The sequence below is a fragment of the Lutra lutra genome, chromosome 12, assembly GCF_902655055.1.
Source record: "Lutra lutra chromosome 12, mLutLut1.2, whole genome shotgun sequence".
In the NCBI taxonomy this organism is placed as follows: Eukaryota; Metazoa; Chordata; class Mammalia; order Carnivora; family Mustelidae; genus Lutra; species Lutra lutra.
In genome coordinates, this window is record NC_062289.1 from 93,550,078 (window position 1) to 93,573,647 (window position 23,570).

The 23,570-nt window shown below is 54.9% G+C and overlaps 2 protein-coding genes across 7 annotated transcripts in view; both read right to left on the minus strand.

Moving 5' to 3' along the window:
• Positions 1-209: 209 nt before the first annotated feature.
• On the minus strand, positions 210-4,157 carry RPLP0 (ribosomal protein lateral stalk subunit P0). Its single transcript, XM_047696366.1, has 8 exons — positions 4,118-4,157; positions 3,737-3,838; positions 2,583-2,758; positions 2,383-2,470; positions 2,112-2,258; positions 1,816-2,001; positions 804-944; positions 210-440 (listed from the first exon to the last, which is right to left on the minus strand). Exons 2-8 carry the CDS (start codon positions 3,788-3,790, stop codon positions 279-281), a joined length of 954 nt encoding a protein of 317 aa, XP_047552322.1. The 5' UTR covers positions 3,791-3,838; positions 4,118-4,157; the 3' UTR covers positions 210-278.
• A 4,563-nt stretch (positions 4,158-8,720) lies between these two features.
• PXN (paxillin) overlaps positions 8,721-23,570 on the minus strand; it is a 46,053-nt gene continuing 31,203 nt past the window's right edge. The window contains exons 2-15 of one of the 6 annotated variants that reach the window (XM_047696954.1): positions 19,589-19,815; positions 19,167-19,282; positions 18,664-18,800; positions 18,365-18,566; positions 17,491-17,626; positions 14,925-15,791; positions 13,448-13,723; positions 12,887-13,201; positions 12,168-12,266; positions 11,720-11,890; positions 11,432-11,605; positions 10,526-10,607; positions 10,212-10,360; positions 8,721-9,462 (exon numbers count right to left, since the gene is read on the minus strand). In XM_047696954.1, coding sequence (XP_047552910.1) covers positions 9,196-9,462; positions 10,212-10,360; positions 10,526-10,607; positions 11,432-11,605; positions 11,720-11,890; positions 12,168-12,266; positions 12,887-13,201; positions 13,448-13,723; positions 14,925-15,791; positions 17,491-17,626; positions 18,365-18,566; positions 18,664-18,800; positions 19,167-19,282; positions 19,589-19,815 — 3,218 coding nt within the window. In that variant the 3' untranslated portion in view covers positions 8,721-9,195. Of the gene's footprint in view, positions 9,463-10,211; positions 10,361-10,525; positions 10,608-11,431; positions 11,606-11,719; positions 11,891-12,167; positions 12,267-12,886; positions 13,724-14,924; positions 15,792-17,490; positions 17,627-18,364; positions 18,567-18,663; positions 18,801-19,166; positions 19,283-19,588; positions 19,816-23,570 lie in introns of all 6 variants that reach the window. The other 5 variants (XM_047696956.1, XM_047696955.1, XM_047696953.1 and 2 more) reach the window with 5 other exon arrangements.

The following is a 23,570-nucleotide window of genomic DNA, read 5'->3' on the forward strand; positions in this document are numbered from 1 at the left end:
CTCAGTCAGTTAAGCATCAGAACTTCAGCTCAGGTCATGATCCCAGCTGCTGGGAAAGCAGCACCTCAATTACAAGAACACTGGAAAGAAAAAAAAAAGACACTGAAATGTCAACTTCAAATAAACCTCTACTGTTCCACCATGGCTCTAGTTTCTAGTACAAAGCATTATGAACCTCAAAATGCACAAAATGAAGAGTCCAGAGACACTTAAGAGAACTAAGCCTTTATTTCCTTGTTTCACAAATAAACTTGGCTGAATTCGTTGCTTTTTGCTGATTAGTCGAAGAGACCAAATCCCATATCCTCATCTGACTCCTCCGACTCTTCCTTTGCTTCAACCTTGGCTGGGGCTGCGGCAGCAGCAGGTGCAGCAGTGGTGGCAGCGGCCACAGGGGCAGCAGCCACAAATGCAGATGGATCAGCCAAGAAGGCCTTGACCTGAAGAGGAAAAGTTCATGATCAAAATGGTCATTCACAACCTCTGCTACCCACAACCCCTCAGCTCTAGTTCAATGGCCAACAACTTCTCAGCCACTAAAGCCTTCCCTGGAGCCTTTCTTGGAGATGATCAGGCAAGACAGCGTGGGTATGGCCTGGTAAGCTTAGACCCAGCTCTCATCCATCAACTAACCCCTCTTCTGGTTTCTTGTCATTTCTAAAGTCAAGGACACACTCCCCCTGCCCCCCAACTTCTTAAGGAAACTCTTAAAAATATATCTAATTTGTACAATATGATCATTAAACACAACTAAGCATCTATTTATCCCATCAGAGCCACTGTGGTCCTAATGGGTTTTTTACCTTTTCAGCAAGTGGAAAGGTGTAATCAGTCTCCACAGACAAAGCCAGGACCCGCTTGTATCCATTGATGATAGAATGGGGCACTGATGCAACAGTTGGGTAACCTATCTGCAGACATACGCTGGCAACATTGCGGACACCCTATGAGGGGAGGAAAAAAATTCCATGTCACCTGAGCTAGGTAACTTACAGTCAAGACCGTGAAGTACAAGCGAAGTTCAACAGCAGGCAAGACTTCAAGACTGACTTGCTATGTCTCACAGAGGGCGCTTACCTCACACCAAATGCTTCTGGCAGGGCAATTCAGACGCAGTAATTTATAAATGCTTTTTGCCCCTATTCCCAACATGGTTATTTGCCAACATGATTATTTCCTATACCATAATGATGGCACTTACTTCAAAAGTCACCATTTTGTGAAAATGTAAACTAAGCTAACCATTCAGTTCTGTGAGAACAAAAAAAAAGGTTAAGCTAATTGCAGATGTAAATTTCATCCACTACTAAGATTTCCAAATAATAAAAACTATATATATTAAACGCAATTTCTCATTTGTCCAAGAAAACAAAAAAAGGAATTGTATCTTCTCTCTCCTTATCCATCAATTAAAAGATATTTTAACGGCAAAAACTAAGCCAGCTAGTCTCAGGAAAAGTCAATTCTCCCCAAACAGGGTACCTGGCAACATTTACTTATACACAGTCCTCATTTTTCTCATTTCTCCTCTGACTCAGGACACACTACTCAAAATCTCAGGTTTTACTGCAGGTCTTAGAGTAACAATGGCCCTATTTGCCCAGTGCTGTTAGAAGGCTTTATACTGATTAATTAATTAAATCCCTCAACAACCTTGTATTATTACTGCTGTTTTACAGACGAGGAAACCAAAGTCAACAGATTAAATCATTGTCCTTGGTTATGTGGCTCATTTCAGGTGTGTAGCCAGGATGCAGTCTGAAACTGTCCAGGCTCTCAACCATTAACCAAGGGCCTGAAATGGACAGCTTTTACCTCCAGGAAGCGAGAATGCAGAGTTTCCTCTGTGATGTCAAGCACTTCAGGGTTGTAGATGCTGCCATTGTCAAACACCTGCTGGATGATCAGCCCAAAGGAGAAGGGGGAGATGTTCAGCATGTTCAGCAGCGTGGCTTCGCTGGCTCCCACTTTGTCTCCGGTCTTAATCAGCTGCACATCACTCTGAAGAACAAGGTAACGGTTGACAGTCAACACCAGGACAGCCAGCAGGCCCACAGAAACCAAGTCCCCACCACTTGCCTGGCTAGCACTGGCAAGCCAAGTCCACTCACCAGGATTTCAATGGTGCCTCTGGAGATTTTAGTGGTGATGCCTAAAGCCTGGAAGAAGGAGGTCTTCTCGGGCCCCAGACCAGTGTTCTGGGCTGGCACAGTGACCTCACATGGGGCTATGGCACCAGCACGGGCGGCAGCTGGCACCTACACGGAAACAACAGTGAGAAGTCTTCTCTCCACAAACACAAGTTGAAAATGATCAGTTTTGCTTTTTAAGGAGTCAAAATAAGCGATAAGAAATCATTAGCCGTCCTGATTCTCTCCTTACCTTATTGGCCAGCAGCATGTCCCTGATCTCAGTGAGGTCCTCCTTGGTGAACACAAAGCCCACGTTCCCCCGGATATGAGGTAACAGTCTGCAAAGAGAAGTTGACAGGAGACAGTCACCTTTCAGCACCATTCTTCTCCAGGAAAGGGGAGAAGGGCTCTGAGAAGGGAGGACAAAGATGCCCAAGAGAATTAACGGACTTTTCCAGAGCTGGGTTGTTCTCCAGATGCCCTCGGATGGCCTTGCGCATCATGGTGTTCTTGCCCATCAGCACGACAGCCTTCCCGCGGAGGGACATGCGGATCTGCTGCATCTGCTTTGAACCCACATTGTCTGCTCCCACAATGAAGCATTTTGGATAATCATCCAAAAGTTGCTACAAACACAAGCCAGAAACAATGGTTAACAGGAGGAAAGAGAGAAAATACCAAAAGAAACCAAATCCCATAATCACTGGCTTCCATCTCACTCCCTCTCTTCTAGGCGTTTGAAGTGATTCATAAATTGGGACAATTCCTCCCACTGGGAGCCACCTGAGTTGCAAAATTGACAGACTGCATCGAAGATTTGTACCCTGAGTATGAATGGTGAAAATGAGATATCTCCGTTCAATCCCTCGATTTTTTTTATTGTAACATTTTTAATTTTTCCCAATCATAAGACATGTTTCTGATTCATTAAATGGCTGCATCAACAGAAAAAAACGACTATTCCAAACAAGGTTAGGTTTGTAAACCATTTTAAGCACGAGGTAAAACAAGTACAACAAAACCTTACTTGCAGAATCTAAACTGTGGTTACGACTGGACAATCCTTTTAAGTTCTCTGTGTATCTGAAAACCTTCGTGATCAACAGGGGAGAAGAGACGAAGCTCCACAAGGCAGCCTAATGCCTGAAGAGGAGCAGGGTCTCTTTTCTGCGCAGGGAAGACCCCCCCACCCGGGCCACGGAGACCATCCAAGAGAACATTCACAGGGTATTTGGTATCTTGATGGAACCTAAATATGCAACAAGTTGCCACTTCGTAGTGAGTCACTCATGGGCCTTCCCAAAACGGAGACAGAAGAGCAGGAGCAGGACGAGTGCTCTCTGGAAACCAGACAGACCAGAGTATGAATGGTGTCACCTCAGGAGCCACTTAAACTGCCTGAACCCATTTACCTGCAACAAGGATTGGGGGGGAGAGGAGGGGACAGATCTCCGCAGACTGGGAAAACTAAACGAGATTTGCCTGAAATGGTCGTTCAGCAGCTGGCACCCAGGACGTGCTCAACACATGACAGTTCATGACTCCTAGTAGCGCCCAGGCCCCAAGCAGCATAATGGGCGATGGCGACCCATCCCCGCACTTACGATTATCTTAAGGAAGTAGTTGGACTTCCAGGTCGCCCTGTCTTCCCTGGGCATCACGGCGGTGCGTCAGGGATTGCCACGCAGGGTTTAAAGACGATGTCACTGCGCAGAGGAAAGGAACTCAGACACCCCCCTACACCCATCACCACGGCCCAATCGGGCTCCAAGGCCGAGGCCTATGCAGGGTAGGCCACGCGTGGACGCCCCCCAGCCCGACTTGGGGCTGCCGCCGTCACCGCCACTCCGGGAGCGCAAGCCACCGCCTAGGCCCCAGGCCGGACAGGCCCGGACCCGCCCCCTCCCAAGATCCCACAAAGAAACCCCCCCCAACCCATCTCTCCCGCCGACGGGTCCCGGTGCGGCCACAGCAGCCACACGAACCTCTCACGAGGACGCCTGGAGAGAGAAGGCCGCACGCCGGCCCACACCTTTTATATGTGAACGAAGCGGCCAATCAGAAGACGAGGACAGTGTCCCCCACCTATTGGCTGGCGCCGCCGCCTATCTAGTGACGCTAAACTGGGGTAGACAGCCATTGGATAATATTGCTGCCACTCCAGCCAACGGGAAGCCGTCTTTAAATAAAGCAGTTAAAGAAGGCACCGTTTATGTTGGAGTAGCTGTCTCGAAGCTGCTTCCCTCTGCTGGCCTGGAGCCGCTCGCGTTCAGGGGCTAGAGCTTGGGCGCTGAGCGTTCAAGTTTTCTCCTGCCACCTGGTCAAATCGCAAACAGAAGAGTACGATGTGGAGCTGAGGCATAATTGCACACGCGTTAGAAACAGCATGGTCTCTTGTCTACTCTATAGTTTGTTCTTCCCCCTACCAAGACAGAGGAACCCTTTAACACCTAAGTCAGATCATTATCTCATCTGCTCAGAATTCCTCAAAAGTTTCGAATTTGCTCAGAGAAAAAGCTTAAAACTTAAACTGCCTACGAGACCCTACAGGATCTGCTCTAGACCTCCACCCCTATAATCTCATTCTTTTCCTACTGACGCTCCCTTCCAGCCAGACGATGCTCTTTGGTGTTTTTCCAAAACACGCTCCCACTTGAGGGGTCGTGCAATAAATAGCTAGTCCCTCTCCCGGAAGACTCCTTGCTGATATCCACGGAATTAACTCAAGTCTTCGTTCAAATATCATGTGCTCAAGGAGGCCTACCCGATCGCCTTATTTAAAATTACCCAAAAATCCACTACTACTTCCCCCTTACTCTATTCTATTTTTTCGGTAGCACTTCCACCTTTTTCTTTCTATCTTTCCTTTTTTTTTCCTTTTTTTTTTTTTTTTTTAGCACTTCTACCTCCTAACACACTATATAACTTACTATGTTGTTGGTTGTCTGTCTCTCCCTGCAAGAAAGCAAGCTCCACAAAGCAGAGACCCTTGTCTTGCGCCTGGCACATAGCAGGCACATAATAAATATTTGTTGACTGAATGAATGCAAGGTTTGCAGTCAGAAGACCTGGATCCAAAAAAAAAAAAAAAAAAAAAAAAGAAGAAGAAGAAGACAACGACAACCTGGATCCATATCCTTCTTCTACCACTTGCTAACTGTGTTATCTTAGGAAGTGATTTCACCTTGCTGATCCTGTTTCCTTTTCCTTAACTGTAAAATAGGGATAACGAAGTAAGCACATTCTAGAGTTGCTATGAAGATTAAATGAGATACGTGTCTTTTTTTTTTTAGATTTTATTTATTTATTTATTTGACAGACAGAGATCACAAGTAGGCAGAGAGGCAGGCAGGGGGTGGGGCGAAGCAGGCTTCCCACTGAGCAGACAGCTAATGCAGGGCTCAATCCCAGGACCCTGGGATCATGACCCAAGCCGATGGCAGAGGCCTTACCCCACTGAGCCACCCAGGCACCCCCATGTGTTAAGTCTTAACACAGTCCCTGAAATGTAGGAGGATTTCTAGTTTTTTATTATGCATTCATTCAACACTTATTTGAACACTTGTGTTAGATCAATAATTTTTTCTTTCTGGTAATAATTGAGGTAGACCCTAGGGCAGAAGGGGTGTTTCTATCTTCACCCTTTCAAGTTAGAAGTTTCTGTATTTTTGTTTCAAAGCCTCCTAGTGCCTCTGATGACCAGCTGTTTAGAGAAATGTTGGAGTCAGTTACTGCTAAGATCTTTTTTTTTTTTTAAAGATTTTATTTATTTATTTGACAGACAGAGATCACAAGTAGACAGAGAGGCAGGCAGAGAGAGAGGAGGAAGCAGGCTCCCCACTGAGCAGAGAGCCCGATGTGGGGCTCGATTCCAGGACCCTGAGATCATGACCCGAGCCGAAGGCAGCGGCTTAACCCACTGAGCCACCCAGGCGCCCCTGCTAAGATCTTTTTAATGACAGTGTATTACTGCGTGCTCAGCATTGTGCTAAGTACTTTGTACACATTACTGCTGTGAATCTTTGCAACCCTGAGGAGGTACAGTATTAGCATTTCCGTTTATCAATGAGAAAATTCACAGGTTAAACAGCTTGCTCAAGCCCTAATAAACAATGGTTTTGGAACTGAAATCTAGAAGCAAGTACAAAGCCCCTGAGTCTCACGATGCTATACAGTCCCTTCTAAACCTTGAGGCTGTCTCTCCCCAAATGCACTTTTCCAAGTATATACACACTCAATGGTACCTTTCCGAGGACATCCTGGCTCTGATGATATAAATACCATCTCTAATTGTAGTACATCAATATAATGGAATCTCATGAAGCCATTAGAAAATGATGCAGATGTATATTTATTGACACGGGAAAATACAAAGTACAGCTGAGTGAAAAAGCAAACTACAGTGAAATGTGCCATATCCATTTCTATAAATAAAATAAATTCGACATGGTCAGGAAGGATAAACCGTCATCACCTTTGGGTGAGGGTCGAAGGTAATTTCCATTTGAGCTCACTGTGAAATGGCCAAGATTCCAACTAGAATTCAACATGCTGCTTTTGGAAAACCATTCCAGAGAACAGGGAAATTGTGAAGCATCTCAAAGGGGAACAATGCTATCCAGGAGGGCCCCCGCACTGGAGTTCTGGCTCAGGCAAGAAGGAAGCATGCAAATATGGACATGACCACTAGGAGGTCAGTGGAGACCCATCCTCCACTCTAAGTTCGCCAACTTCTGCTGGGCAGGTTCCACACCCAAGGTTTGGTGCCAACACATTGAGGGGGTGGTGTCTGGTCAAAGCAGGAACACAGGCAGAGGCAAGCTCTGGGTTCACATCCTGCCTTTGAGCTCACTAAGAGGACTGTGTTGTGCATGTCCGTTCTCTTCTCCAAACCTCCTTCCGGTTCTGTAAGTGTGAGGCCACCCACAGGCCCACATGACGATGCCTTCCCTCAGCGAAGTGACACCCAAGCACTAGGGCAGGGCGTGACCCACCACACGGGGCCCAACACTGCTCCCCCTGCTTCTCCTCACCAACTGCTGAGGGAAGAGCAAAGCTCAGGCAGGGATCCCATCCCCAGGGGGCTTTCTGCCTCAATTAAGGGAACATCACTGAGTTACCTTTAGTATGGTCCCCGTGAGTCTGGGAAAGGTTTGGTCTCTCTTCTGGTACTAAGTTGTTACCTCAGACCGCCAAGAAAAGGAACTAGGCATGGGTGAAAATAATGGCAAACTTTATTGGCATAAATCACAGGAACTGACATGGGGAAAAGCCAGGTTAGAAGTTTACAGAGAAAAAAATAAAATAAAATCATCAAATAACCATTGACGCAGAGGGTGGACCCCAGAAACCCCGTCCCCCTAGGGGAGGGGCCTGGGGCAGGTCCCTGTAAACAGAGCAATAAGGCCTATGGGTGGAAGTGAAGACATCAGACCTTTGGAGGGGCCTGGCTGACCTCCTCAGACCAGGGCTGCTCCCAGTCCTGCCTCGAAGGAGGGGACCCTCTTCTGAGACCCCCGCACGCTCAGCCTCTGCTGTGAGTCTAGTGGAGTGGTCTGGATCTTCCTCACTTTAGACCCCACAGGGGCCCCTTTCTGCTGACCCAGAACCCCAGGCTTGCCTGCTCCTGTTTCATCTGTGAGGGCCAGAACTCTGGGGGTGTCCCACTACTTTAGCAGGATCCTATCCCACTGCCCCGAGTCCTATCAGGCCCCCCTTGCAACCACCTGGGCCCTTTTCCCCAAACCTCCAGTCTCCAGGGAGGGCAGGAAATTTGGGGAAGTGATGGCGCCAGTGGAATCAACAAGACCAGATACCAGCTTTCCTGAGGAGGCAGAAGAGCCACAGAGAAGCGGTGAGGAGGCCAAGATGTTTGCTGGGTTCTCTTTGTTGCCAAAAAGTTCACAGGGGAGCAAATGCTCCTGATGGCTTACTTAGACAGGAATCAGCACCCCCAAAGTGTACTTTCCCCTTCTCTTCCCTCAGGAACAGGACGGATGAGGTTCAGAATTCTAGGCCCCCAAGGGCAAGACACCCTGAGGCCAGTTTCAGTTAAGAGCTTGCTGGCCCAGGTAGTATCCAGGAAGGGGTTTTAAAATACAGCAGTTTATAAAACAGTCCTGGTGAGTTGTGAAGTTAAGGAAGGAGAGTCACAGAGCTGCTCCCAGTTCACCTGCTTGTGCTAAGAAAAAATAAAATACAAATTGCTTTCCCACCCCAAGCCCTCAGTACAAGGCAAACCCCACACCACAGCCATTGATGCCAACAGGACCAGTGGCCATGGATGAGGAGAGTACAAAAGGGGACATCTTTAAAATCTCTTCAAAATCATGTTGTATAGAGAAGTAAAAGCAACTCAGACGATATGAATTCAAACCTCAGTGTAGAAATCTATCAAAGTCGGTACAGTGTCCAGGCACAGGGGGAAACTCCCCACCTCACGCCGTCCCAGAGGCGGAGGAAGTGACTATAAAACATTATTGCTGGAGAGGCCTTTCTCAGTAGAACCAGAGCAGTTATGGGGGGAGGGGGGAGGGGCCTAGGCCTGGGGACACTGGAAGGGCAGGAGGAGCACAAGAAACCTTCCGCGGCCCCTCGAACATTTCCACCCTTGGACAGATGGATTTATGCTGGCATTGTCTGAAGGGAGCCGGAATCCCCCAGTACTCTCAGGACAAGGATAATGAGGTCGGGATGGGGGGAGAAGGATAAAAAAAGACCCCATCTGACCCTGCCTGCCCTTCCCCCTTGCTCCACTGCCAAAGTATGAGTAAGAGACGGCTCCAGTGTGGGGCGCTGGCCAGGCCAGGCGGGGTCATGGGGACACACACAGTGCAGGGCGGGGCCCTCCAGCCTCCACCTCTCAGGGAGCATGAAGAGCTGACGGCCTGGGGAAGGCTGCAGGAGGAGGAAGGCCGTGGCTCTGGCAGGTGGGGGAAGAAGAGCAGGCCCTCTTGCCATCCTGTACCAGCCGAGGACGCGCGTTCCAGTTTCAGGGCAAGGCCTCTGGGTCACAGTAGCAGTTGGGGAGGCTGGGCCGGGGCAGAGGGGCCAAGAAAGGCGCCTAGCAGAAGAGCTTGAGGAAGCAGTTCTGACAGTAAGGCTTGTCGTTCTGCTCCTTGAAGGTGCCCTTGTTGAGCTGCTTGAGGCAGAAGGCACAGACGAAGTGCTCAGGGTGGAACTTCTTAGCCATGGCGGTGATACAGCGGCCCGTGATGGGCTTCTGGCAGCCGGAGCAGAGTGAGCCTCGCCGCTCATGGTAGTGCACCTCACAGTAGGGCTGCCCGTCGTGCTCAAAGAAGCTGCCATTGACGAAGGGCGTGAAACACTCCTGCCAGGCAGAAGAGGGGGCAGGGCGGAGGGTGAGGGGCTCAGGCTGGGGCTTGGGGCTGGGACAGCTGCCACTGGGATGGGCAGCACACAGTCACGCTCATGACTCCTGCTGGCTGAGCGCTTCCTATGTGCCAAGTGCTGCACTAAACACTTAACTGCATTCTCTCAACAAAGGCAACTGAGGTTTAGAAGTTCAGTGACTCACCTGAGGTCACGCACCTATTAAGCTGCACAGCCTGGATTCAAACAGAGGTCTGACTCCTGAGCAGGTGGCTGGAACATGTGCCCAGAAACCAACCTGCATACTTGGGTATAAAAGGCACTGAGAAGTCCTGCAGTGAGCAGTTTCCCAAACGTATCTGGTCTGAGAACCCTTGTTGGATCCCTAACGTCTGTGGACTCCCATTACCACCAAAATACAGTTTGGAGACCACTGCCTGTTTCCACTGAAGCTGGTACAAGATTATTTCATTTCATTCTCACACGCCCTTCTGCTGAACATGACCAGTCCCAGGGCCATCGCACAGGACAAGGCTGGGGGACATTGTCTCCCTTCCTCTTGGTTTCTCCCAACCTCATTGTGAGCCCTGGCCCAAGACCCTCTGAACTTGAAGAATTGCACTCCTACCTGCTCACCCCTTTAATAACCCCTGTGTTAGATCCAGAGAGCACAAGGGGGTGGGGGGTGCGGACCTTCTCTCCCAGCTGCCCACTCCCAGCTCCCTCCAGATGAGGGGGGCTCCTTACCCGGCACACAAAGCATTCAGGATGCCAGAGAGTGTTGAGGGCCGAGATGTAGTTCTCCAGGATGGCCCGGGCACAGCCGCCACACTTGGGCGCGAACATGTCAAAGTAATCCTTCCGGCAGTAGGCCTTGCCGTCTTTCTCATGGAACCCTGAGAAACAGGGGTTTAGGGGGCCGAGTGAGGGCCTCTAGAGATGGAATCATCCTGACTCTAACAGCAGCAAAGTCTCCTGCCCCTGCCTCCCAAGCGCTGGGGGTAAGGGGGAAGGGAGGGGGAGGAGACCATCCAGCAAGGTGATTTGCCTGCTGGTCATACCTTCTGGACCAAAGAAGGCTCCACACTGGGCACAGAAGAAGTGCTCGGGGTGCCACGTCCGGTCAAGGGCTGTCACCACTTTCTGTGAGAGCAAAGTGTGGGATCAGAGCCCAGGTGCCGACCCAATGGACAGATCCCACAGCAGAGACCCACAGGCAAGACTGTCCTTCCCACCCCCCCACCTCCACCCCCACTCCCTCCCCCACCCAGAGATCAAGTCTGTGCTCAATGCGCTCTGATTACCACTGGGAATTCCAGTTTATGGAGGGATCTGACATGCCAGACATACTCTCTCGACATACTCTCTCCTGAATCTTGCCATGTGATTAAGGTCATAGGTTCTTTTATTTATTTATTTATTTTTTAAGATTTTACTTATTTATTTGACAGAGAGAGACACAGCAAGAGAGAGGGAACACAAGCAGGGCAAGTGGGAGAAGCAGGCTTCCCGCTGAACAGGAAGCCTGATGCGGGGCTCAATCCCAAGACCCTGGCTGGGATCATGTCCTGAGCTGAGGCAGACGCTTAATGACTGAGCCACCCAGGCACCCCAAGGTCATGGGTTCTATTCAGACTCCCATCTTGTAAGTGGAGAAACAGGCTCCAAGGGGCTGTGTGCTTCTCTCCACATCATGCAGCAGGAGAAGGAGGGAGCCAGCACTCTACTCTATTTATCAGGCCATGGCTCCTAAGCCTTGGAGTGTACGCAGCAGGGAATCTAGGATGGGAGGTGGGAGGGAGGTAGAAGGGCCCCGAATCTAGCCTGGGTTTGAATCCCAACCCCACCATTTCCTAGCTGTGTGAGCTCAAGCATGAGTGACCTCTCTTAGCATCAGACGGCAGCAGCAGCAGGAAAGAACTGGGCAGTACACCTGCCCTCCCGCCAGGCCGCCCGCCCGGACTCACATCCAGGATGGGACCATTGCAGTAGTAGCAGCGCGGAGAGAAGAGGTTATGATAGTCCTTTTCACAGTAGGGCTGTCCATCCCGCTCAAAGAAGTTCCGGGATCCGATCTCCTCTTGGCAATGGGTGCAGACGAAGTGCTCCGGGTGCCACGTCTTTCCCATGGCGGTCACGACCTGGGGAAAGAGGCAGAACGAGGCTCAGGGCCCTGGCCTGCCACGGAGCGCCCCCCCCCCCGGGGGGCCCAGGGGAACCAATTTCCCTCCCCTGCTCCCCTCCCCCTCTATCACCTGCCCCGCGATGGGCTTCTTGCAGGCCCCGCAGACCCCTTTGGCAACCGTGGCGACCCCCAGTTTGTTCAGGTCAGACTGCAGGCTCCCCAGCATACTATCCAGCTGGCTCCCAGGCTTTGGGGGCCCCCCAGGGGGAGAGCTGCTCCCCGTCTTCCCCTGGGCCATGAACTGCAAAGACAGGGAGAGAGGTGGTCAGGACTTCAGGCTTGGGGAGGAGGCCTCGCAGCACCGCGGCACCGGGGGCTCTTCTCCCTCCTGGGCAGACGGGCTGTCGGAGGCAAGCGGCACAACCTCGTCCAGGGCCCCCAGAGCCCCGAGCCCCGAGGGTGGGAGTGGCATCCACAAGATATCCTGGGAATCAGAGGGGTTTGCGGCACCCCACTGGCCTACCAAGGCCCAGAAAACAGGCAAGCAGGACCCTAGGCGCCCCCGCCTCGGCACTGACCCCTCCCTCGTCCTGCCCTTCGGGACTGCTCTGCCTGTCGCTCGGAGGCCAGCCGGCCGCCCACGCTTCTCCATCCGCCATTTGTTCCAGGCCCTGGATCTTGGATAGGGGAGGAAACGAGGACAAGAAAATTGTTTTTAATTAAGGAAAGAAAGAAAAGGAGACCTCGTTAGGGAACATTTCACAAAAGGGAATTTGGTATGAAATAAGAGGACCCCACCCCACCCCCACCCCCAGCAGTACCAGAATGAGGAGGAAAAGTCTAGAGAATAATGACCCAGAGAGAGAGGCCCGGGGAGAGATGAAGAAGGGGCAGAAGGTAAGCCAACTAAAGGCACGGACAACGGAAAGGAAGGTAACAGGGCTGAGAGCACAGTGGCCTTCCAGGTACTGGCCTGGGGGCTGGAGCGGGAGGAGCAGGTTTGGTTTCCCTTCTGGGAATGGCTTCCTCAGAGGAGCCTGAGACAGAACCAAGGGACATGGGGAAGGGGCAGGCAGAGAGAAGCCCCACTGGGAAGCAAGAGGACAGCTGACATCAAGGGGCTGGGAGCGCTGACAGCAGGTTGAGAGGGCCCAGGGTCAAGGCAAGGTCTAAGGAAGGACTGTGATACTGTCCTGACTCATGGACGGAGGGCCAGAGAGGGGGTGTGTGTGTGTGTCCCCAAGCGTGCAGTGCGGGAACACAGCCCAGGCAGCGGGACGGAGACAGGGAGGCCTGCCTGCATCGGGGGGAAGAGCGGGTCCTCCTCGGTCTGGCAGCCCACGGACCTCCAAGTGTGGGGTGCAGGAGGGGGCGGGGTGGGGCCCTGCACACCCTCTTCCCGAAGCCCTGCCGCAGCACTTGGGACCCCAGGGGAACCTCGGGCAAGAGCGGAGGGCCCCAGGGAAGAGAGGGCGGGCAGGCTGGGTGAGGGACAAGGGCTGCTGGCTGAAGTGTCTTTGTGCCGCTGGAGCAAAGAGACAGGAGGAGGAGGAGAAGTCAGAAGAGGGAAGGTTCTTCTTAGGGGAACGGGGGAGCCAGGAGGGAAGACGACCTGGGAAGAAGAAAGGAAGGAGAGAGATGAAGCAGAGCGTAAGAGCAGGAAGCATGCCATCCCCAGGCTCCCCCTGGGCCTTCCCACCCTGGCACCGAGAGTGAGGCCAGCCTCACTCGGCCACAGGCTGCAAGACCCTCCCCCCACCCTCCTTTCCACACCACATCTCCCCTCCAGCCATCCTGGGCAAGAATCAGGATGCCTACTGGCCTGGCCCTGGCCCAGCCCCAGGCACCTCCTCGATACCTTCTCTACAAGCTGCCCCCCAGCCCGCCTCCCACGAGGCTGCACAGTGATGATGACGCCCTCAGTCAGCCAGTCCTTGGCAGAGACCCCCGCTGCCCCCGCTGCCTCCTCTGCCTCCGGCTGGATGCCCAGCCGACCCTGCAGCTCTGCGATGAGCCGCTCCTGGGATGGGGTCCTGCTCAGGGTGGCGGGGTCTAACCGGCGGCGAGGGGAGGGCTCCCGGGACATGGGGTGTGCGTGGCCCGTCTCCCGGCTCCTCCTGATCACAGAGCGGATCTGAAGGGGGGAGGGGGAAGCTGTCACTGTCCCACTCTGGGCTCAGCCAAAGCTGCTCAGTCCACACTCAGGTGCCGCGGGCAGGAGAGGGCAGAACACAACTGCCAGAGAGGAGCTAAGCGGAGGTGAGGTGGAGGCAGGGGGCAGAGGGTTGAGGTGGAGGCAGGGGGCAGAGCGGCCTCCCTCCACCTGGCACTTCATCTCCAAGTCAGCAATGACCTTGGGCAAGACTTCACTTCCAGGGGTCTCAGCATCTCCATCCTTGAAATGGGGTTAGAGTATTTTCTCGGCTGCCTTGTAGGGTTATTCCAAGATTATTTGAAAGGATAAGGATGTAAGGGGTGGACATTCCTGAAAAGGCATAAGACTCTTTCTTTTTTTTTTGATCTGTAATAGAAAAATGTGATCTTTTCTGCCAGTACATCTTTTAATTAGTTTTTTTCCTGGTGTATATTATAACCTCACTTGTAGTTGTTTGGGTTTTTTTGCTGTTGCTCTAGTCTGTTTTTGGAAAGGACATAAAATTTTCATTAAGCAAGAAGCCAGTAAGAACAGTAACATCAGCCACGGCTTATAGGGGACCACGTGCTGTGTTCTCAGCACTTTACAGACATTGCCTCATTTAGTCCTTGGACAGCGGTGGGGGGAAATGGTCTATTACAACCCCCATTTTCTTTTTCTTTTTTTTTTTTTTTAAGCAGACTCCACACCCACCATGGGGCCCAAACTCATGGCCCTGAGATTGAGTCGCATGCTCTACTGACTGAGCCAGCGAGGCCCCCTTACTGTTACCCCCATTTTAAAGACAAGAAAGCTGAGGCTGGTGGGGGTTTGCCCAAGGTCACACAGGGTAGCAAATACCAGAAGCGTGGTTTGTATTCAGGACTATCTGGTTCCAAAGCCCATGCTTTTAACCATTTCGCACACATCATGTCAAGAGGTGAGGGGTAGCCCATCTAGAGGAAAGAGCCTTCAAACAAGCAAAAAGAGGGTTGTCACTAAGAGAATTTCCAGGACCTGGAGGCTCCACTGGCCCCACAGAACCCACTCCCGGTCATCAGGGTCTGAGGCCGTGCGCTCTTGGGATCTGCTGCCCAAGCAGACATGCACGGAGAGGGAGGCCGCATGCGGTTAGCCAGGAGCGGCCCACACTCGGGCCAGCCAAGGGCCATGCCTAGCAGCGGTGCGAGCTTGCGCCTGCCTGGCCGGAGGCGGAAATCCTCTCAGTGGTGTTGGGCGTGTCCGTGACCACGGCAGGTAGAGGCTCCGGCTGTTCCCTCTGGGCCTGGGCAGCAGCTTCGGTGGTGCCTTCCGGCCGCCTGAGGGTCTCGGGTCCCTGGGTTGGCCTGACCAGGCTTCCCCTCATGGGTGTCTGTCCACCTAACTGCTCCTCATCAACTGGGGCCGGGCAGCTGCTTTCCAGCTCCCCTGGCTCTGGCTTTGCTCTCTGCTTCGGCTGTCCACGTTCCTTTGTGAGACTCCAGGTATCTGGGAAGATAGCCTGACGGTCCACGGCCAGTACAGCTGGCTCAGTTACTTCCGGAGAGCTGGGTATAGCTCCGTGGGGGATCTCACGCGCCTCCAAAGCCCATGGATGCTCCAGAGCGGCAGCCATGGCTTCCTCTGGGTACAAAGGGTTGGCCAACAGCCCGTTGGGGTCTCCAGGCTCCTCGGGACCTGCACGCCCAGCCTGGCGGGGTGCTGTGTGGCAATGGGGCGCCCTGGAAACCTCACTTGTAAGGCTTGGTAGGTCTCTCCAAACCTGAGCCTGGTTCTCTGCACCAAACAGCTCCAGAGGGGCCTCCACAGAAGAAGACCTTGTGCTGGGAGTGTCAGGTGTCACCTGGAGGGCAGCCACAGGAAGTCGAAGGCCCTGCCCATTACTGGGGTCCTCCAAGCAGAGGACCTCCTGGGAGGCAGCAGGACCTCCAGAGGCAAGCTTAGGAGTGGATGGTAAGAACAGAGAGGGCCCAGGAGGAGGAGGAGAAGGGGAAGGTATGTGGCGTGGGGATGGAGCTGGTTTGGGCAGCAGCCCCAGGGAGCTCAAGGCCACAGCAGAGGAGCTGGTCTGGAAGAGGAGAAAAACAAAAGGCAGAAAGGAGAGGAGAGAGAGATGGGAGAGGTGAGGAGAGGTGCTCTCTGCAAGGGATGGGCTTGGCCTGAGGATACTGAGAGCCACCAACTACACTGACCAACACCAGATTAAGGGCGCTGAGAAGCTGAAGCACGAGGGTTGGCCTGAGAAAGACTCAGACCCCAAAAAGGTCTTCCTGGGCTCCACATTCCTGGCCCCCATCAAACCCAGGCAGCAAAGAGCCACCACTGTGCCATGCCTGCGGGGCCACCCTAGTCAGAGTAGGGACAAGGGAGAAAAGGCTCCAGAGGGTGGACCATGGAGACCAGTGACCAGGAAGGTCAGCCCAAGCCCAATCGAGGAAGAGTCAGCCACAGGCAGCAGCTCTGCTTCCTCCAAACCTGGCTCAACCCGGTTGTCTCCCCCAGACAATCTTAGCCTTCCTGCATCCCCCAAGACCTTCATCTCAGAGCACAGCTAGAACCAGTGCAGCTGCTTGTGGGCACTACGACGTTGGCTGGCTGTCTCAGAAAGTAAAAACTGGGGCGCCTGGGTGGCTCAGTCAGTTAAGCGTCCAACTCCTGATTTCGGATCAGATCATGATCTCAGGGTCCTGGGATCAAGCCCCACATCAGGCTCCTGCTCAGCAAAAAGTCTACTTGAAAAATGTCTTTCTCTCTCACTCTGCCCCTCCCCCTGCTCATACTCACCGCCCCCTCAAATAATCTTAGGGAAAAAAAAAAGTAAAAACAGTTTAAAGGGTGGTAGTGCAGGGCTCCCCAAGACCAACACCAAAGTCCAAGGGACTTGTTTCTGATGGTGGCCACTCACCACCCACAACCAATGGCACGTGAGGGTCACGAGCCCCGGAAGCTCCCATCCCCCACCATGAACCCCCCAGCTGGAGGGACTCTTTGTACCGCCCTCGGGGCCAAGAGCACTCAGGAGGCTTGCTCCCCTTCTCAGATTCCCTACTTCATGCCCCAAAGGTCCCAGGCAGACCCACGTGGAAGGGTGAAGTCAGCAAGTGCGGGAGATCAGGCAGGATAAATCCCCACCGAGGCGCTGACGCGAAACATCCGGGTCTGGCAGGTCTGAGAGGCCCAGGACAGGAGGGGAAAGGATGCCTCCTGCAGGACTGGCCCAGGAACCTGAAGGGTTTAGGTCTCCCACAGATAGAACCTGTGGGGACTCGGGCCTGTGGAGGGTATGGGGAAGGATGGAGGGAGGCTGGTAAAGGAGACCTGTGCATTTGGAGCCAGAGGCAGAAGGAAGAGGGACCTGTTGAGGACAGCCAGCCAGCGTGGGAGACGGGGCTCCGGGACAAATGACCTCTCAGGCACAGGATCCCAGTCCCACACGGCCCAGCAGAGAATGCCCTCCCCCACCAAGAGCAACCATCAACACAGAACCCTTTGTCTCAGCCTCCTGATCCCCTCGCCTGGGTGGCTGGGACCTGGGAGCAACCCAGGAAGAAGGAATTTCCCTGCTAAGTGCTTCTCTGCCTTCATCAGCTGTGAGTGAAGCCTGGTGTGACCCTCCCTCCCCGGCACCCTGGTGAGATCAGAGCACCGCAGGGTCCCTGGCTCAGGGCAAGGCACCCAAACACTGAGGGCCCGCGCTCCAACTACTCACACCGAGGTAGAGGGGAAGAAGAATGAGGGGGCAGGGAAGAAGACGGGTCTCAGGGCACCTTGAAATCCGAAAGGGAGGCCATCAGCTCGTCCAGCTCCCTGGTGGCAGAGGAGGCTGAGATGCGTGTCTGCTGCTGGCTGGCGGTGACTCGCTGAGGGCTGCTCATCTCGCCCTGGTTCACAGTGATGGCAGGGCTGTGGGGCGGGCACGGCGTCAGCGGGAACCCAGAGGCCAGCTCCGTGTCCCCCCAGAGCGGCCCTCTCCTCTCCAGGGTCTCAACATCTCAGCTCTCACACTGGGGTCCTCCCGCCTGACTCCGGAGAAACCCGCCAGCTCCCAGTCTCAGCCGCGGGGACAAAGCTGAGGTGAGCTACTGGCATGGGACAAGAGGGCAGCTCAACCGGCCCCTTTCTCAGGAGAACATCTGTGGTCCTCCGCGCCTGAGTTCAAGCTCGCCTGTTAAACGAGCCCAAGCACCAGGCACAACACCGTACAGACCTGTGAGACTGCCCCAATGACATACCGACAGGAGCGAGGCTGACATTTAGTAACGAGCCATGTGTGCCACATGCCTGAGCCAGAAACCACTCCAGACACTTTACGTGGATTATTGGGTCTCATCCCATCAAGGCAGGTGGTCTTACTCGCCATTATTCTATATCCCTTCATCCCATTTTACAGACAGGGATACGAGGGCTTGAGAGACAGCACTTAGTGAGGACAGACCCGAGACCCGAGCCCTAACACTGTGGTCCAAAGCCCATGAGGACAGCCACTAAGCTGGTGGCTCCCCCAGGGCCTGGTCCAGGGCCCGGCAAACGACAGGCCCTTGCAGAAGGAACGGGGGACAACTGGGCCAAGTGGACAGACACTGGAGCACAGCGCTGGCTGGGCAAGACCACCCCTGCCCGGGAGAGCCCACCAATACTCACACGGGGCTGGGCACGGAGCTCTCAAGTTCATCCAAGAGACTCTCCACACTGGGCCGCACATCCTCCAGGCCACGGCCCCCATTCCGCTTGGGCTTCTCTTTCGTCAGGGGTCCAGCTTTGCCCCCCAGTGGGCTGTTATTCTCCGGGATGCCGTAGTGGGGGCTCAGAGCTCCAGGCAGCGGCGGACTTGAGTTGGCCTCATCTTGGAAGAGCGAGAGGGAAAGGCTGCTCAGCCCTGACCCCTCTGGGGATCCAAAGGCCAGCAGGTGGCCCCCGGGGGCCCAGGGAGCCAGTCCTACCTGCAGGGAAGCCCGGGGGGTTATGCTGCACCGCATTCAATTCCAGCAGCAGGCGGTCAAGTTCAGAAAGGTTACTGCCCAGGGAGGAGCTCATCACAGTGGGTGAAGGCTCGGCCGACTTCTGCTTGTTGGGGAAACTGAGAGGCAGAGGGGAGGCCACTATGAGAGGCGTCCCCAGCTTTGGCGGCCTCAAGACCTCCAGGAGAAGAAGGTGGAATGGGTATGAAGTCTCCCCCAGCAAGAGATGGGACAGTGGGGAAGGGATGTGGTGAGAAGAGGGGAGGAAGGAAGTCTTGCCTCAGTTCCTCAACGACACAGTTGACGTGACAACCCAACCCTGCTACTGTGTGGCAGTAGCAACGCGAAGGCCACCAGGCCAGCCCAAGGCAGTACGAGCTGGCCAGGAGCCTTGGGGCCTTGTGCGGGCCGCTGCCAGGCCTGATCCCTGGCCCCAGACCTCCCAGGCAGGAGGGGAAGGGGCGCACAGAGGGCCGCATCAGTACCTGTAGACGTGCTCTTCCTCACCAGCTCGGGAACACGGGGGGCCGGCGCCGTCCTGGGGCACGGAGGCGCTGGAAGTTTTGGCACTGGAGCCACACACGGGTGACGGGGACTGAGGCTGCAGGGAACAGAATGCTCAGAGCCTCCCCCGAGGGGGTGGAAAAGGAACAACCCGAGTCACCCCCAGGAGGCTCCTGCTCACAGACAGTCTCACCAGGGAATTTCCACACTCCGGCCAGGGGACAGGTGATTAACACTTGGTCACTTGCCCCCTCACGTGGCCTCTGGGAGACCCAGCCATTTCCCGGCCCCTGTCCTTATTCCCCTGATCCCGTTCCTCCCTGGGCTCCCCCAGCTGCTGCCAGGCAAGCTCCTACTGCCCCAAAGCCTCGGGCTGTCTTCCCAGCCCCCGTCCCCACCTTACCTGCTGGTGGATGAATCGGGAGGCACTGGGCTCCCACTGGTCTAAGGGGTCAACGATCGTGCCATTGAGGGCCTCACTGGACGGGGGTGGCGGGACAGGGGGCGGCACGGCAATCTCCTGGTATGTGTGGTTTCCAGTTGGGTACGAGTAGGGGGTCTCCTCCGACAAGAACACGGGCCGTTTGGAGATGTGGGAGGTGGTGGACTCCAAGTCAGCCAGCAAGGCGTCTGCAGAGAGAACACGCTGAGAGCTGTTAGGAACCAGGGATCCTGGCAACACGCTGTCCAGTGGCAGTGCCCTCCCTGCCCGCTGCACCCAAGAGCTAATGACTTCTAAGGGCACCTGCCCCACCCCTGGGAGAAATAACCAGCCTCGGGGCAGGAAGTCAGAAGCCCAGACCAGCCTGGCAAAGAACCAGCTTCTGAAACTGACCTCTTCTCCCCAGCCCAAGGCTGAAGGTGCTTGGAGGCTCCTGGGCTGCCCCTGGGGCTCTCCTACCTCTGGCGCCTGGGCACCTGCATTCCCTGCCGACAGGGCTGTGCGGCTGGCTGGCTGGAAGTCAGAAATGCCTGCCTGGAACTCAGCACTCCGACTCCACAGGGCAAGGCGGGGAGAATGGGCAGGAGGGGCCCCACGTCATGGGGAGAGGCACAGGCATTGCCAGGTCCCACTGAAATTCCAGGAGCTTGGGCTTTCTCAGCAATGCACCCCCTCCACCGGGAGCGCTCTCCAGGGTATGGTACCTGGCCCTCTGCCGAGGCGGAAGCAAAACCCCAGGCTCCCTACTCCTCCGATACCCTGGGCTATAGGCGGAGGCTCAAGGTTGGTGGGGAGGTGGGGGCTGGGTGGAGGCTGGCGCAGGGATCCCCACCCCCTCAGCTGAGCAGGGGGCAGGACTGCTCTGTAGGCTGTTTCTGCGGAAGCCTGGCAAGCCGCCTGGCCCCAGAGGCTCCAGGGCCCCGCTACTCTGCTTATAACAGCAGAAGGGAGCCAAATCAAGTGTAAGCTTCCATTACCCTGGCACCAGGCGGCCAACTGGGGGGCCGTGGTTCTCCCCTAGCAGGAGAGGCAGGCATAGGAACTGCTGATAACCCCTCAACTTCAATCCCCCCTCCTGAGACCCTCAACAGCCCCCCAGCCCAGAGAGCCTGGCCCCAACACCACACCCTCATTCCTACCATACTCAAGGACTTGCTCACCCTCACTCTCCTGCTGACCCGCTGGGGGCCAGGAAGGGTCAGTCCCCCACCCTTAGGATATTATGTATCAGAAAGCAATGGCCGGATCTACTGCCAATCACTAGTAACGAGCACCACGCTAGGCACTGCGTGGTATGGGGTCTCTCTGTGAACCCTAATACCAGATAAAGCTGGAATTCTGATCCTACATTTACAGGCAGGGAAAGGGGCTTCAAGAGGTAGTGGAAGCTGCCCAGATAACAAAGCCAGTGAAAGAAAGGACTGTGTGGCTCTTCGGTAGCCCCAAGCCCCCAAAATCTGGCCTGGAACAGTCTGCTGAGATCACGACATGATGCCATATTTCAATGGTACAATTTCTTGAGTGCCGGTCCCAGGCTGATCCTTCCTTATGGCCCTGTCCCCAACCCTACCTCAGCTCAGTAGAGGGAACCAAGGGGGTCCCACACCTCCCAGCTGCCTGCCCTGCCCTCCTACCCCCAAGGGTGGCCACACCTACCCCCAGCTCTTACCCAGCTGGTCAGAGGGGGAGCTTGTGACAAGGCCCAGGACCCTGGGGCCAGCAGCTCAGCACAAGGGCCTCCTGACTCCCGAGGAAAGTCAGTTCCTGCAGCCCCCCACCCTCGCGAGATCCCCTAGATAAGTCTGGCTTCCTGTCTCTGGCAAAGCAGAACTAGAGGCAGTCAGTACGTGCCTAGGTGATGACAGAAAAGGAACTGGGGTCCAGGGCCGAACTCAGTGGCCTCTGAACGGCCACCACCTGGTGTCATGGCTTCACACAGCATCCCCACTTGCCCTGGGCCCAGTTCGGCAGGGGTAGGGTCTCCCCTTTTCCATCAAAGGCAGAGCCAGCTGGAAAACCCTACAGGGCTCCCCAGAGCAGGCACCATGTGCAGCCCCAGTGGGAATAACAGGAGCTTCATGCTGTGTTCCTTCCCTTCCTCCTCACAGCAACACCAGCATGGAGGGTAAAAGTGAGGCGCAGGCAGGCAGAGTCACACGCCTGTGCTGCCAACCCCTGGCTGAGAGGACACAGCGAAGATGTGAACTCGGGTCTCTCAGGCAAAGGGATAACCTATCCCATCAGACCCCCCGAGTGAGGGCCTCCACTGCCCTCTGCCCCTCTTCTCCCCCGACTCTAAGTCTGGCTTAAAATTTCACTGGGGTCTTTTAAACACCGGTACATCTGTTGGTCAGAAGGAGCAGTCCCAGGGGGACAGAAACAAAAGATTCCAGGAGTTCGAGTCCTAGCTCCTCCATTTCTCTCCGCGGCCATCCCTGAGCCTCAGCTGCCCCGACAAGCTGGGGTTCATCATTCCTACCTCACGGTGTTGGTGGGAGCTCTACCTGGGGCAGTGGGGGCTACAGTCCCTGGAAAGCTACAAACATCAGATCTTCTTCGTTTTGTGACATTCTGAAAAACACCTTCCTCCAAGGAGGTCAGGGTAGGATGCACCGGACCGATCACTCCCACATCTTCTACGGTCAGAATCCAAGACGTGCCAAGGGCAAGCCTCATGAGAAAAGAAGTAATAAAGCACCAGTCGGAGGGAGGCCGGTGTGGACGCCGGCGGGAAAGCGATCAAATGTGTGTCTGCCCGAGTGGGAGAGAGCCCATGCCCGAGCCAGGGGGCCTCTGGGATAGCTTCCTTCCCTCTCCGCACCCTTGGACATTGCTCAGTGACTGCACAGTGTCACTCTCTCCCCAAAGCCCCCCACAAACGCCTCAGGGAAGGGAGCAAGGAATATAGGAGGCAGCCAAGGAGGCCTCTGGGCTCTGCTTTGGATTCCTATGGGTGTAGAAGGTTGCTATGGCCTGAAAGCCCGCAAAATGGTTCCAGGCCAAAGTCTCCTTGCAAACTCAGCGAACTCCTCCCCTGCTTGAGTCAACAGAGGCCGCAGAGGCAAGACTGCTCAAGGAAGTTCACTTGGGAGCAGCACCCCATGGGCGGGTCCTCCAGTCCTCAGCTACACCTACTGCCTGGTACGTAGCTCTAAACACCAGGCAGCCGGGCTCAGAATCCAGAGTCCTTCCACCCAGACCCCAAAGAAGGTGTTTGTAGGATAGCTCCAGACACACAGAGGCAGGACCGGAAGCTGTGGGGGGCTCCTTCCTCCAGGCTAAGGAAGGCTCCGAATGTCCTGAACATTTCTCCACTAAGTTTCTGGGTCCTAAAACCTTGAGGACAAGTCAGAGCCACTGGAACCACCCAAGCCACCCTGTGGAAGGAAGCGCTCCCTGGGGCTTCCCATCCCTTTTCTGGAAGAAACCACCCTAGATGCTGCAGGCATTTTGCCTCTTCGGACCAGCTCATGCATGTCCTGGCACTTCCACCCACACAAGAGGGGAAGTGGAAGTCTCCGGGTGAGACCATCCGATGTGCGTGTGCCAGGGGGAGGGGCTCTTCTCTCCAGGTAGGTGGGGGAGGGGATGGCCGGCTGGGTGCAAAGTCTCCAGCCCACCAGGGGCAAAGGACACCCAGCTCCGCCCCGGCGAGGAAGGGATGCGGCCCTTCCGCTGCTTCCCGCCAGAGGGCGCTATTGGCCCGTCGGCTCCCGGCGGCGGGCGCAGTAACCCAAGGTAAACTCACGCAACCACGGAATTTTCGAGCCGGGAAGACCGGGGAGCTCCCGGCCACCGGCCACGGGCTCCCTGGGGAAGTTTCAATCCCGAGAAAGCTCGGTGAGCTGGAGGGACGAAGCAGCTACGGGAGGCGCACAAGGAGGTGCCAAACCTGCCACCCGTGCTTGGGGCACACGAACATTTGAAGGCACGACCAAAGAGT